Source organism: Coregonus clupeaformis, chromosome 29, assembly GCF_020615455.1.
Source record: "Coregonus clupeaformis isolate EN_2021a chromosome 29, ASM2061545v1, whole genome shotgun sequence".
Classification (NCBI taxonomy): Eukaryota; Metazoa; Chordata; class Actinopteri; order Salmoniformes; family Salmonidae; genus Coregonus; species Coregonus clupeaformis.
In genome coordinates, this window is record NC_059220.1 from 49,884,804 (window position 1) to 49,898,618 (window position 13,815).

Sequence of the window (13,815 nt, forward strand, 5' to 3'; positions counted from 1 at the left end):
TTATAATTCAAGATCTTACACAGATTACACTATTCCAAAACTAAGCTGCTATGTGTGATAAATGTCATGCTGCGGAGGGTACACTACTCCACTGCTTTGCCCTATGCCTTAACCTGCATGGTTATTGGTGTGAAGTTCTGGAGACTTTAATTGTCCCAGACCTGCTTTTGATCATCCTTGGAGTCTCAGAAACCCTAAACAGATTACCAAGCCCCAACAACATATTTTACAGCAAAATACATAATCTTGTTGTTTTGGAAAAAGAAGGAAGATCCCTCTACCACATTATGGCTCAGCGATTTGGCAAACACTCTACACTTAGAAATAATTTGTTATATTTGAGCAAAAAATAATCTAAATTGTATCAAATCTGACAACCTCTCCTCTCTGATTTGGACCATTCGGCCCTGTGAATTTGTCAATTTCAATGCACTCTCACTTGTGATCTTTCCATCTACCCTTGGGCGGCAATATACAAATATTTTAGCAAAAAAAAAAAGTTTAGCATCAATAGCGGTCTGTGGGTAAAATCACTGGGGAAGCCAAGCCAGGAAAAAAAGCCATATTACAACCTATGTTGTGATAATTGCGTTGTTTGCTCTATAAGCTGTTAGTTCATATGCCTTGCCACCGTGATATATAGGCCAAGGCCGAGACAATAAGAAGACAGTGGCAGAATAAATTCAACCACACCTTTGTTTCATCACAAACCCGGAGAGCAACATCTGGCCGGTGGAGTCCACAAAGCATATTGCATGTAACAAACAGTTACATGACCTACAGCATGGTCAATGAAGAACACAGGAGAGTTACCGCAAGTCCCAAAGAAAACAGGAGCTGCCTCCACTATTCCAGCACCATTTCAACTTCAACATTTCAACATCATCAAATCACCTATGCTTAGTCTAATACAGTGACAACTAAAAGATTCCAAAAACAATTTAGTCCAATCACCTTAAGCTAAATATCATGTGGCTGTCCATGGTACTGATTTTTGTGTGTGTGTGTGATGAGTGTGATAGAAGGAGTCAGGCGCAGGAGGGTATATCACCGAATACAGAGTTTATTCCGTTGTACACAATTGCGCTGGATAGCGACAACAGAAAACAGGCACAGGGGAAAAAGCTACCCCGGCAATACAAGGTACGAGTAGCTCCACCGAGCTACACTACTCTCACAATAAACAATCACCCACAAGGACAAGGGGGGCAGAGGGAACACTTTTACACTGACTAATGAGGGGATAAGAACCAGGTGTGTGTAATTAACAAGACAAGACAAATGGAATGATGATATATGGAGCGGCAGTGGCTAGTAAGCCGGTGACCACGAACGCCGAAGCCTGCCCGAACAAGGAGGGGAGGCAGCCTCGGCGGAAGTCGTGACAGTGTGCATAAGTAGAAAAAACATCTTTCATGTTGCCATAACGTCTTTGACTCTGTCATACAGTACACGCTTTTAGTTTTTGTTGTCCTAGGCTACCTGGCTAAAATGCTTGCTCGCAAGCCTAACTTCCTTTCATGGGCAACGATGAGCCAGCTAGTTAACATTAGCCTACTACATCTAACTACATATTGAACTTCCTTCCTCTCAGGCCAGAGGCACAATGTATGAATTTATGGTTGGATCAGAATCACCGTTATAATCATTGGTCAGTACGGAGAATTAAGTAAAACTACAAGTCCAAATCCCTATCTCCGTCCATGGCTATTTTAGGAAAGGGCCAATTTTAGCTAGCTAGCTAGCCACCGGAGGGCAACAACACAACGAGAAGCAACAATTCAAGTTTTTTTTTTCTGTCAATGACGTTTGGCTTGATGTGATATGATTGGTGTGAAGCCAAATCCAAACTGGCTTCCTTTTACCCTTTTTTGGTGCTCCAGGACCATTCACAGTTGAGCTCGCTCAGTTTAGCTCAACGCTGATCGGCTATTATTGTATAAAAACAAATATCAAGGGAGGCAAAATGCTTGCTGGCATCCCTTGCATTCAATGCTACGGGCAGCAACAATATCATGCTCTTTTTGACCAGACAGCATCAGATAGCTGGGCTACACATACAGAGACAGAAGGGCGCTGTTTCGCTCGCTCTGATGCTTTCTCCAGTGAGATACATTCAGCCCCTTACGAATTGAAGGAAAATTATGAAACAAAGAGAGACGAAAGATGCATTATATATATATATACACTACCAGTCAAAGGTTTGGACACGCCTACTCATTCAAGGGTTTTTCTTTATTTTTACTATTTTTTACATTGTAGAATAATAGTGAAGACATCAAAACTATGAAATAACACATATGGAATCATGTAGTAAGCAAATTTTTTTTAAACAAATCAATATATATATATATATATATATATATATGGCCGGCAGGGATGTAGCTCAGTTGATAGAGCATGGCGTTTGCAACGCCAGGGTTGTGGGTTCGATTCCCACGGGGGGCCAGTATAAAAAAAATAAAAATGTATTCACTAACTGTAAGTTGCTCTGGATAAGAGCGTCTGCTAAATGACTAAAATGTAAATGTAAAAAGATTCCTATGTCTAATTATATTAGAGTTTAAAAATAAAACACATAGATTTTTGCTCTTCTCAGTAATGGCAAATGGCAGCATTCTTGTTAATATGTTTCCAGTTTAAATTTTTTTCTGAATAAGCTTTTCATCATATCCACAATTTGCACAAAATAGTTACTTGCCAGCTTGCAATACAATATTTCAACCACTAGCAGACGTGCGTACGCGTGGTCTAAAGTTTGATGGAAGGTGACTACATTCTCACATCCAAGTTACATTTGTATAAATGCCAACTTTTGCGTGTAAACTGGCGCCAGCACATTTTGGGGTATATTTTGTACATATGCATGGTTTATAAATGATGCCCCTGGACGACATCATCCTGATGAGTTCCCAAATCTAAGTAACCGTATGGTTCTCCAATAGATGCAAATTAACATAGATATATTACATTCTTAATGCTTATAGCAGTAAATAAAGACTGTACATAAACATATACGACTCATATCGTTCAAAGTAAACAAGATATGGCTTTAAGAAATAGGCAGCCACCCCTCCTTCTTGTGAAAAAACACATCACTCCGTGGAGAAGCCAATGAAAAAGCCGGATCCATAAATGAGAGAAGTAGAATATGTTGTTGTAAGAGAGCGTGTACAGAGCGTGTACATTCGGCTGTGTGTGCGTGCGCCTGAACGTGAACAAGTTGACTAAATGTAGCCTACATAGCTCGCGCGCTATTCCTACTATTATTTTTTTCAAAGCCGAGGAGGAGAAAGTCTAAACTATCATGATTTATTAATTTGGGATCTGGTAAACAAGCTACCAGGACTGGCTACGTCGCTAGCAAGCTAAATGAACACACAATAACGAAGTCGGTTTTAGTTTAAATTGGTCTTAATAAAGCCTGTCACATAACGGATTTCGATCGCTATCATGTCAAGATATTTACCTGCACAAAGTATGTCTTCAGCCTGATATTGGGGGCTGAAAGTTGAGTTTGTCATCTTTGTGTGTGTGTGTGTGTGTGTGTGTGTGTGTGTGTGTGTGTGTGTGTGTGTGTGTGTGACTGACTGTTTGCTTTAGAAAGTATGTGCCTTTTAATGTGCAAACTGCTGTACATTTCAAAGTAGTTGTCGCATGGCTTCACACCAGCAACAAAAATAGTTTGGTGACGATTGATCAGCCATATCCGTAAAAGTTCAGGATGTTGAAGACTTTAACCAAGAAGCTAAGAAGACATTCGCTCAATGAGATACACCCCTTTCAATTTAAGGTAAGCCTCATAGTATTGTCGAATCTACCCTACTAGTTATGGGTTGACAGCCAATGGATTTCAGCAACTTTGAGGAATGTTGGATATTGACCCTTACCTCGTGTTCTATGTTAATTCGTATTGCATTATGCAGAGCAGTGGCGATTTTAGCATGTACATCTTGGTGGGGCAAACTCAAAAACATTTTTTTTAGATGGATGCCAGCAAAGCCATTACACAACACAACACTAAACAATACATTAATTGCACTAGAACGGTGACAAACGGTGCCCACAAACTGTTAGGGCCTACATAAAGTTGTCCCTACAGCAGAGCTTTCTTTTCAGCACCATGGAGTGAATCCTCACCACCGCTACACCTGGCTATTAGCGGAGCCTTGTCTGGCAGTGAAAAAGTTCATTCAGCCTCATTTACTGCCTTTAAAAAAAACAAGCTGATATGGCTGACTTGCTTAAGCGAATGTGGTTTCTACTGACAATTGAGATGTACAAACTATGGCATAAGGGAACGATGAGCGGATAAGAGGCAATCCGTAATTTCGATTAAGACAATGAGCGAGCTAAGACGGACGTAGTCAATATAACTAAATGTACAGTGACAGAATTCAGAACATGGGCCGTTCTTACAGTATTCTCCCTGTACACCGAGCCAGAACCGTAGGATAAATAAAGGGGGCATATAAGCAGACAATGAAAGCTCTTACAATATTCGATGATGACATTTCTCTAAAACAGGGTATAGGCTACATGTGCACCACCAAGTCAGAACAGTAGGTTAAGTTATTAGGGGGAAAGGGACCAAATTATTAGGGTGAGGCACAAGGGCTACTAACAGCTTACTACACAACATACACTTAGTAATACTTTCTTAGCTACAGTATACATATCTCCCTGGCATATTACATCATTTATGCAGCAGCATACTAGACATTTTTGGACTCACAGTTGTGCTGTGCTCACTTGAACAGGAAGGTAGCGCGGTGGTCCTTCTTGTGGGCAAATTTAGTCATCAAACTTTGTCATCTAAGTCTGGCATTCTCTGGATTTATGGTGCTTTCAAGACAACTGGGAACTCTGAATCATGACATCAGTGATCTTCAGGTTGGATCTCTAGAAAGAGCCCTGAGTTCCCGACTTGGAATTCCGAGTTGGATGACTGTTCAACAACTTTTCCCAGTCGGAGCTCACTGAAGTCTGAGATTATTCAGAGTTTACAGTTGTTTTGAACGCGGCAGAAGTCATGCTGGCTTGACAGCATGGCCAATGTATTCAACCTTTTCTGGCCCATGGTGTTGCATGTGAATGTTTATCCTTTTAAGCTCGGAAAAGAGACCCTTAAACCCAGACTTGGAACACACACCCTCTCCACCGAATAGCAGGCAGGGGAAGCAAAATAAGGATTGCTTTGCAATGCTTGCAGTGAGCCACTGATTCCTTCCAAACCACTCATTGTTGAATTTGCGATTTCCAACTTGTTGTGTAATGTTTATGTCCAATGGCCGATGAGCACCGATTCGTTTTATCTATAATATCTCTTCATATGACAAGGATTGAAAAGCATTTGCCAGTATATTGTTGACGTGATTCATGATGACTGCTTGTCTAGCTTGCTAGCTAAGATTTTGAAAGTACGATGTTGACATGATCAGTCCAATCAAAGCTACAGTAGATATGACGTGATTTGACGTCATTTTATCTGTGGCCAATGACCTTGAGCCTTCTTGGATGGGCACTTCTAATGTAACTCTATGGCAGCACCCAAGCGGGCTTTAACTTTCAAGCTCTCCCTGTAGATTTTGCGGTGACGTAGTGTCTTCATGAGTGACAGAACACTGAGCCAATCACGACACAACTAGAGAAGATTACCAACCCCAAAAGTCTGTATTTTCCGCTGGCTGCCCCTCCACCACAGAAAACACTAAGCTAGGCTGAAACACCTGCATTTTGGAGCTGCCTTACTCAAGAAAGCAAAAAAGAGTCCATGTTTTTATGCGGCTTTATTAACGAAATATATATATTTTTTTACATTGTTAGTTTGCAAACTGATATGTGACACGTATTAATGCCAAAATAACATGCAAAACAGGCAAAACTGCCTCACCTGCCCTGAATGATGGGTCACCACTGATGCAGAGTGTTTTTGCTTGGGCCTGTGGCTTTAGGTGAATGACCTGGTTACTTTGAAAGAGACTACTGCAGCCACACACACATACACACTTGAAACAGCGTATGTCAACGCTATCTCAATGATCAACAAGCATGTGGGCTGTACAGTATTTTCGCAACTACTTCAAACCAGGCATTTAAACGTTCAAAGGAATTTTGCTAGATACATACTATGCAAGCAACTACAACTACAAACACACACACCTGGAGACAGGCTGGTTTGACACAGTTACAAAGACCAAATAACTCTTACATGTATAAACACTGAACACAGTTCAGTTCTGTATAATATCACATCAGTATTACACAAACTCATTTCAACTGACTTCATTTCACACGCACGCACGAGCACATACACACACACACACACCATCACCCTACTTCAATTTATTACACATCTGGTTCTTCTCTGAAAATGGGTATCTGGCTTTTAGTAACTTGTGTGTGTATGGACCATAGCTCAACAGTGTTTCCATCCTAAACTGCCTAGAATACCTTCGCACACACACACACACACACACACACACATCCTGCCCTGCTTAAAAGACACTTACGATGTGCCTATCCAACAGCTGTTCAATTCTGCAGATAGTCTTCTCAGTCCAAAGAGCTTTATCAGTGTTTCCCTAGACTAAATGTTGTCTTAGGCGGAGCAATAAGGAACCCGCAGCAATATACAGAGCTGCCGTCGCCACGGTCTTCAATAAAAACACTGACTGTTTGTTGGCCGGGGGCGGCATCACCAATTTTAATACATTTCATATAATGATGGTGATCGATGATTGAAGTCACTCTCCTTTACACTTGCTTCGCTTCAACCTTTAGTGGCACCCACTTCAATGTTACACGGCACTCATTTTGTGCAACAATGCTAACTTTTCATGTAAGGTGTAGAGGCGCTCTATATTGTGAATGGCTCACTCGCCTCACCCACCACCTTTGTGTAGCAACCAACTCCAACTTGAGCAGCCATTTTGTGCCACCATTTGAATGGCCTGGTGGAGATGGTGGAAAGCGCACCCCAAATGTTACTGATACAATATTGTATCAATAAGTCCTGGCTGCTAGCTCTTCTAATTATTGGAATTATTTGAAGGCACCACCCCTTTTCAGATATCTTGGGAAGATATGTGTCACTGGTGTGTCACAGACCACAGTGGAGGCTGTGAAAGTGGTCATTCTTGAGAGCGAGGGCTTAGGACACCCAAAGATAATTATCCTCATTGGTGTGGATGGGCCCTGTTCCACTCCTGACTCAGGAGCTCAGCCTAATGAAGACAATTACAGGACTAGTTACATGGACGTGATCCCCATGTGAGCATGCCAGGAACGGAAAGGCAAATCAGACCTGGGGTCTAGTGCACGAGAGAGAGAAAGAGAGAGAGAGAGAGCGAGTGAGTGTGAGTGTGTCAGTTTTATAGGATTTGTGAGTTAAAGCAGCTGAAGTGTGTGTCTGGCATGGGTCTGTTTATGTAGTTATGTTTGCATGTCTAATCTACATTCTTCTAGAAATCACAAGTATGTCTGTGTGCAATTCACTCCGTTATTGCAAGGAAAGCTAACATGAGCTTGCAGACATGATGGTTGACCAACAAAGTGTGTCATACTCTGTATCAGAGAGGAGCATGGGCCTGTAGCACAGGTGGGCAGTGTATTTGCAAGTCTGTGTTAGTGTGCTGCTATGGAAAGCATATGCATGTGAACCAGCCAGCGTGTGTGTCTGTGTGTTCCAAGATCCAGTTTAGAAAGCTGCTCAGTGACACTGAGTAAGTGAGTGACAGGGATTAATTTCAAGCATACTTGACATACTACTCACGCTTGCGTAGGCTACAGTTTCTCAGGGACATATGCACACTGAAACACACTCATTAAAGTGTGTGTTTGCCCTCTTATTGACTCCATGGCACTGTTCCCACTACAACAGCAGTGTTTCTGGGGTGATTGGTTTGTGGTAAATGGACATATGCTGTTGAATAGCATAAATCTCACTAATTCCACCAGTAAAAACAAACAAAACATAAATGCTACTTCCTTTTGATGTGGTAAAATGTATTACATGTCTGAAATCGGATTGGAATTAGGCTAGCTGATGTAATCCAAGGAAAGTTATTCCTACAAACTAACAACTCGTTGATTTCCTTGATAAGACTTTGTTTCTCAGTTCCCCTTCTAACGGGTCGAGAATATATATTTTTTAGCTGGTAATAGTTATCTAATAGTTATCTTCTGGTTCTGCAAACAAGTAGCCAAGTCTTTAGCCAGTGGTGTAAAGTACTTAAGTAAAAATACTTTAAAGTACTACTTAAGTAGTTTTTTGGGGGTATCTGTACTTTACTATTTATATTTTTGACAACTTTTACTTTTACTTCACTACATTCCTAAAAAAAATAATGTACTTTTTACTCCATACATTTTCCCTGACACCCAAAAGTAGTCGTTACATTTCGAATGCTTAGCAGGACAGGAAAATGGTCCAATTCACACACATCATGAGAACATCCCTGGTCATCCCTACTGCCTCTTATCTGGCAGGCTCACTAAACACAAATGTTTAGTTTGTAAATGATGTCTGAGTGTTGGAGTGTGCCCTGGCTATCCATACATTTTTAAAAAAACAAGAAAATCCTGCTGTCTGGTTTGCTTAATATAAGGAATGTGAAATGGTTTATACTTTTACTTTTGATACTTAAGTATATTTTAGCAATTACATTTACTTTTGATACTTAAGTATTTTTAAAACCAAATACTTTTAGACTTTTACTCAAGTAGTATATTAGTGGGTGACTTTCACTTTTACCTTAATAGAAAATTACTTAAGTAACTTTACTTTTACTCAAGTATGAACATTTTGTACTTTTTTCACCACTGCCAATTGGGAACATTCAATAGATGGAGGCGAAATTATGTCATTAGCAAGATTAGGCTAGCATTTGCTTGCTCAACATTTGGGAAACACTCCCAAAAATGAAGAGGCAGAGCTAGGGCAGAAATAAATATAGCTCTCACAAATCTGTTTTCTCGCATGTTCAAGTGGAATGAGTACAATTGGCATTCTCTCAACCAGCTTCATGAGGTAGTCACCTGGAATGCATTTCAATTAACAGGTGTGCCTTGTTAAAAGTTAATTTGTGGAATTTCTTTCCTTCTTAATGCGTTTGAGCCAATCAGTTGTGTTGTGACTATGTAGGGGGGTATACAGAAGATAGCCCTATTTGGTAAAAGACCAACTACATATTATGGCAAGAACAGCTCAAATAAGCAAAGAGAAACGACAGTCCATCATTACTTTAAGACATGAAGATCAGTCAATACGGAACATTTCAAGAACTTTGAAGGTTTCTTCAAGTGCGGTAGCAAAAACCATCAAGCGCTATGATGAAACTGGCTCTCATAAGGACCACCACAGGAATGGAAGACCCAGAGTTACCTCTGCTGCAGAGGATAAGTTCATTAGAGTTACCAGCCTCAGAAATTGGAGCCCAAATAAATGCTTCAGAGTTCAAGTCACAGACACATCTCAACATCAACTGTTCAGAGGGGACTGTGTGAATCAGGCCTTCATGGTCGAATTGCTGCAAAGAAACCACTACTAAAGGACACCAATAAGAAGAAGAGACCTGCTTGGGCCAAGACCGGTGGAAATGTGTCCTTTGGTCTGGAGTCCAAATTGGAGATGTCCACTGTAAAGCATGGAGGAGGAGGTGTTATTTTGTGGGGGTGCTTTGCTGGTGTCTGTTATTTATTTAGAATTCAAGGTACGCTTAACCAGCATGGCTACCACAGCATTCTGCAGCGATACGCCATCCCATCTGGTTTGGGCTTAGTGGGACTATCATTTGTTTTTCAACAGGACAATGACCCAACACACCTCCAGGCTGTGTAAGGGCAATATTACCAAGAAGGAGAGTGATGGAGTGCTGCATCAGATGACTTGGCATTCACAATCCCCCGACCTCAACCCAATTGAGATGGTTTGGGATCAGTCGGACGGCAGAGTAAAGGAAAAGCAGCCAAGTGCTCAGCATATGTGGGAACTCCTTCAAGACGGTTGGAAAAGCATTCCAGGTGAAGCTGGTTGAGAGAATGTATTGCCTGCACATGTCCAATCTCTACGAAGTGCATAGGGTATGTGCTCGATTTGAGATTGGGCGTTAGAGGTAGTCAGGACGTTTACTTTACACACATTATGATGGGATTGCTAAAAGGAATGTTAACAGTAACCTCAAGGGTAAGGGTGGTCCTTGGAAATCAAGATTGTTGGTGCAATTCTTATGCTCAACATGCAAGCAGAAGCCATTTGTGTGGCATAATGGCATTACTAGTTTATAGGCATTTAAGGAGTAATGTTCACCACAAATTTGATCGCTAAGTAGATGAGAAAATGTATTAGGCAAAGGATACTGTGTGGCAGGTAATGCTAGGTGTTGCTGTAGCTAGTAGCCTGATGATGCCCTGCTAAAACAGTAAGCAAATCAGCTCCTCTGCACAGCACATGCAAATCTCGAGCATTCTATAATAATAATAATAATAATAATAATAGCATTCTTGTGCAGAATCTCATCAAACTCAGACACACACACACTGTATCTCAACTGTTGCACACGTGCATGCATGAACGTGTACCATATATTATGTATACCGTGCATTTACACACAAACACACACAGACACTGGCCGTGTCCGAACACCCATTCTAGCGTATTACATACTTAAACTGCATACTATCTACTCATTGTCGCATACTATTTAGCACGTACCATTTAGTAAAAAGTAAGTGGCTCCTGAGTAGGTGGGGCGGGCCGAGTGCGGGTGGATTTTTCCAAATTCAACAGACATGCATCGCATTAACTAACCTGATAATAGCTCATATCTAATTCGATTAATTTCTCTAAACTCTGAATAGAATAGGAATGGAGTTATAGGCCTACTCAAGCTGGTTATTGGAAGACTATCACATTCGACCAATACCGTAGCCCATATAGCCCATCTATCCTATTTAAAAATGACTGAAGACAGAAACAGAATTTTTGTTTCATTTCAACATATTTATTAGTGAAACCAAAGTGCTGTAACATATATAAATTAAATCAAATAGCCTAGTACACACACCAAAACTTTTCAAATGTTCAAATCAAAAGGCTATTGCACAGAAAAACGTGGTCTGTCGGTTGCATCGCACATTCTGAACCGCTAGACAGCAACATAATAAACTAAAGCACTGATCATTGGGAACGAGATCAGAATGACTGCTAAGGCTTGATCCATAAATTAAATAACTTAATAGGTAGCCTAGCCTACAAAACTAAAACAATCCATATGTTCCAACCAATAGGCATAATTAACATGCCATTAATAACGCACCCACATCCCGAGTCATAAATCAAAAGATGGTTTAGTATTTAGTTTAAAAGCTCTGACAAAGGCGAAGAGAACAAGAAACACTTTTCAATGAGAAAACAGAAATCCACTTTGGGTAAAACATAATTTTTTAAAGACTTCTGTTTTAAAGCTGTAGCCTACGATGCAATACTTGTGATCATTTTAAGGAGAACAAAAACGACTTAGCCTACAATTGAACGGCACCGCAGAAGCTTTGCTATTCGGCATCTTCCCAATTAAGTAGCCTAGTTTTGTAGTTTAGCTACTTGAAGAGAATTAGGGCATATCACTCGCAACCCACCTCTTCCAATGCATTGTGGAAAAGTGTGCATCGAATTCTACTAGATGAAGAGCCAAAATAAGTATAACATCCTGGCATTTAAACCATACTTGATTATCAAAAATGCACATATTATAAAACATTATATTTTCGCATACTGAGAATGCATTATGCGCGATTGCGTTGTTTCCCGCTATCTGTTGATTTCAGTAGCCCATCCTTATATCAGCTGTTGTCTAAGCTGAAATTAGTATGACATCCGGGCAATTAAAGTATACAAAAATGTAGAAATGTTGCATACTATTTAACTGAATTTTTTCGGCCTAATATTTAAGATGAAAGTATGGGTATTCGGATACGGTCAACATTCCATCAACTGTTACACACTGTTCCCTCAACTGTTGCATGAACCCATACCATAAACCAAGTAATTAACAAGAAAATCTCTCATACTCAGACAAGCATCAACAATTCACTGTGCACTGCACATAACATTGATGTCCTTTACAAGAGTACCCTCTGATACTACATGCTCATGGTTTGAGAGAAAAACATCTATTCAAATCCATACCTTAGTCATGAAAACCCCATTTAAAATTATCATTTTTCATGGTCCAATTATTTGAACCAAGTTTTGGTTTGAGTTGATCAGATAAAACAAATGCCCCGTTTATCCAGTGTGGGGAGGAAGTATGTAACATAGATAGGGAGACTAAGTTGGACTGCGAAGAGATAAGTAGCCTACCTCTCTCGTACACACACTGAAGCACTTTGTTACTTGATAGTATGCGTTGTGCATGTACCTTTTTAAGTGCAATGTAAATGCATGTGTGCATGTGTGTTTGTGGACTATTGTGTTTGTGTGCATGCGTGTGGTTGTGTGCCCTCTCTTTCACCCGCTGTCCTTATAAGAGGTTAACACCAGCTTCCCTGAACTGCCCTGGGGGCAGAGCGAGGCCAAATAGTTAAGTCAACATGCAACGTCACTGTTATGTTGGCTCATCCTGTTGCCACTGACAATAGTGTCTGACTTGCTCCAAGACGGACATACCCTTGACCTTTTTTCTGGACTTGAGCCCTTAACCCTTTGCTCAAAGTAGAAGTTAGCCTTAAAAACTGACCTAGGATCAGATTACCCTACCCCCAATCCTTAAGGGGAAGAGAAAAATAATATCAGCTTCTCACACAAGCCAATATCAGCTCAGCTTCTCACACAAGCCAATGTGGTGCTAGTGGGTGATGTCATGGAGATAGAAGGTGCAATGGCAGTGAAGTTGGTGTGCTGTGTCTACTGTGGCTGTCGTTGTAAAGAATTGATCGAGAACTATGCTGCTATATACTATATACTGCTTCAAATTATAATAAGGCAATATTAATTATTATAACTGTAATTGCACAATCTGTACTTAGCTAAGGTAGTAGTGGAAATAGTTTGATGGTGTAAACATTCGTAAAGATATTTGATCATGATTAGCCTAAAGATATTTCATAGCTAGATATAGCCTGTACAGTGGCTTGCGAAAGTGTTCACCCCCCTTGGCATTTTTCCTATTTTGTTGCCTTACAACCTGGAATTAAAATGAATTTTTGGGGGGTTTGTATCATTTCATTTACACAACATGGCTACCACTTTGAAGATGCAAAATAATTTTTATTGTGAAACAAACAAGAAATAAGACAAAAAAACAGAAAACTTGTGCGTGCATAACTATTCACCCCCCCAAAGTCAATACTTTGTAGAGCCACCTTTTGCAGCAATTACAGCTGCAAATCTCTTGGGGTGTCTCTATAAGCTTGGCACATCTAGCCACTGGGATTTTTGCCCATTCTTCAAGGCAAAACCGCTCCAGCTCCTTCAAGTTGTATGGGTTCCGCTGGTGTACAGCAATCTTGAAGTCATACCACAGATTCTCAATTGGATTGAGGTCTGGGCTTTTACTAGGCCATTCCAAGACATTTAAATGTTTGCCCTTAAACCACTTGAGTGTTGCTTTAGCAGTATGCTTAGGGTCATTGTCCTGCTGGAAGGTGAACCTCCGTCCCAGTCTCAAATCTCCGGAAGACTGAAACAGGTTTCCCTCAAGAATTTCCCAGTATTTAGCGTCATCCATCATTCCTTCAATTCTGACCAGTTTCCCAGTCCCTGCCGATGGAAAAACATCCCCACAGCATGATGCTGCCACCACCATGCTTCACTGT

The 13,815-nt window shown here is 40.6% G+C and overlaps 1 protein-coding gene across 1 annotated transcript in view; it reads left to right on the forward strand.

Annotated features, from left to right (window-relative positions):
• The first annotated feature begins 3,145 nt into the window (after positions 1-3,145).
• si:dkey-16j16.4 overlaps positions 3,146-13,815 on the forward strand; it is a 50,777-nt gene continuing 40,107 nt past the window's right edge. Inside the window, exon 1 of the mRNA XM_041855646.2 lies at positions 3,146-3,793. Coding sequence (XP_041711580.1) covers positions 3,725-3,793 — 69 coding nt within the window. The 5' untranslated portion in view covers positions 3,146-3,724. The remainder of the gene's footprint in view (positions 3,794-13,815) is intronic.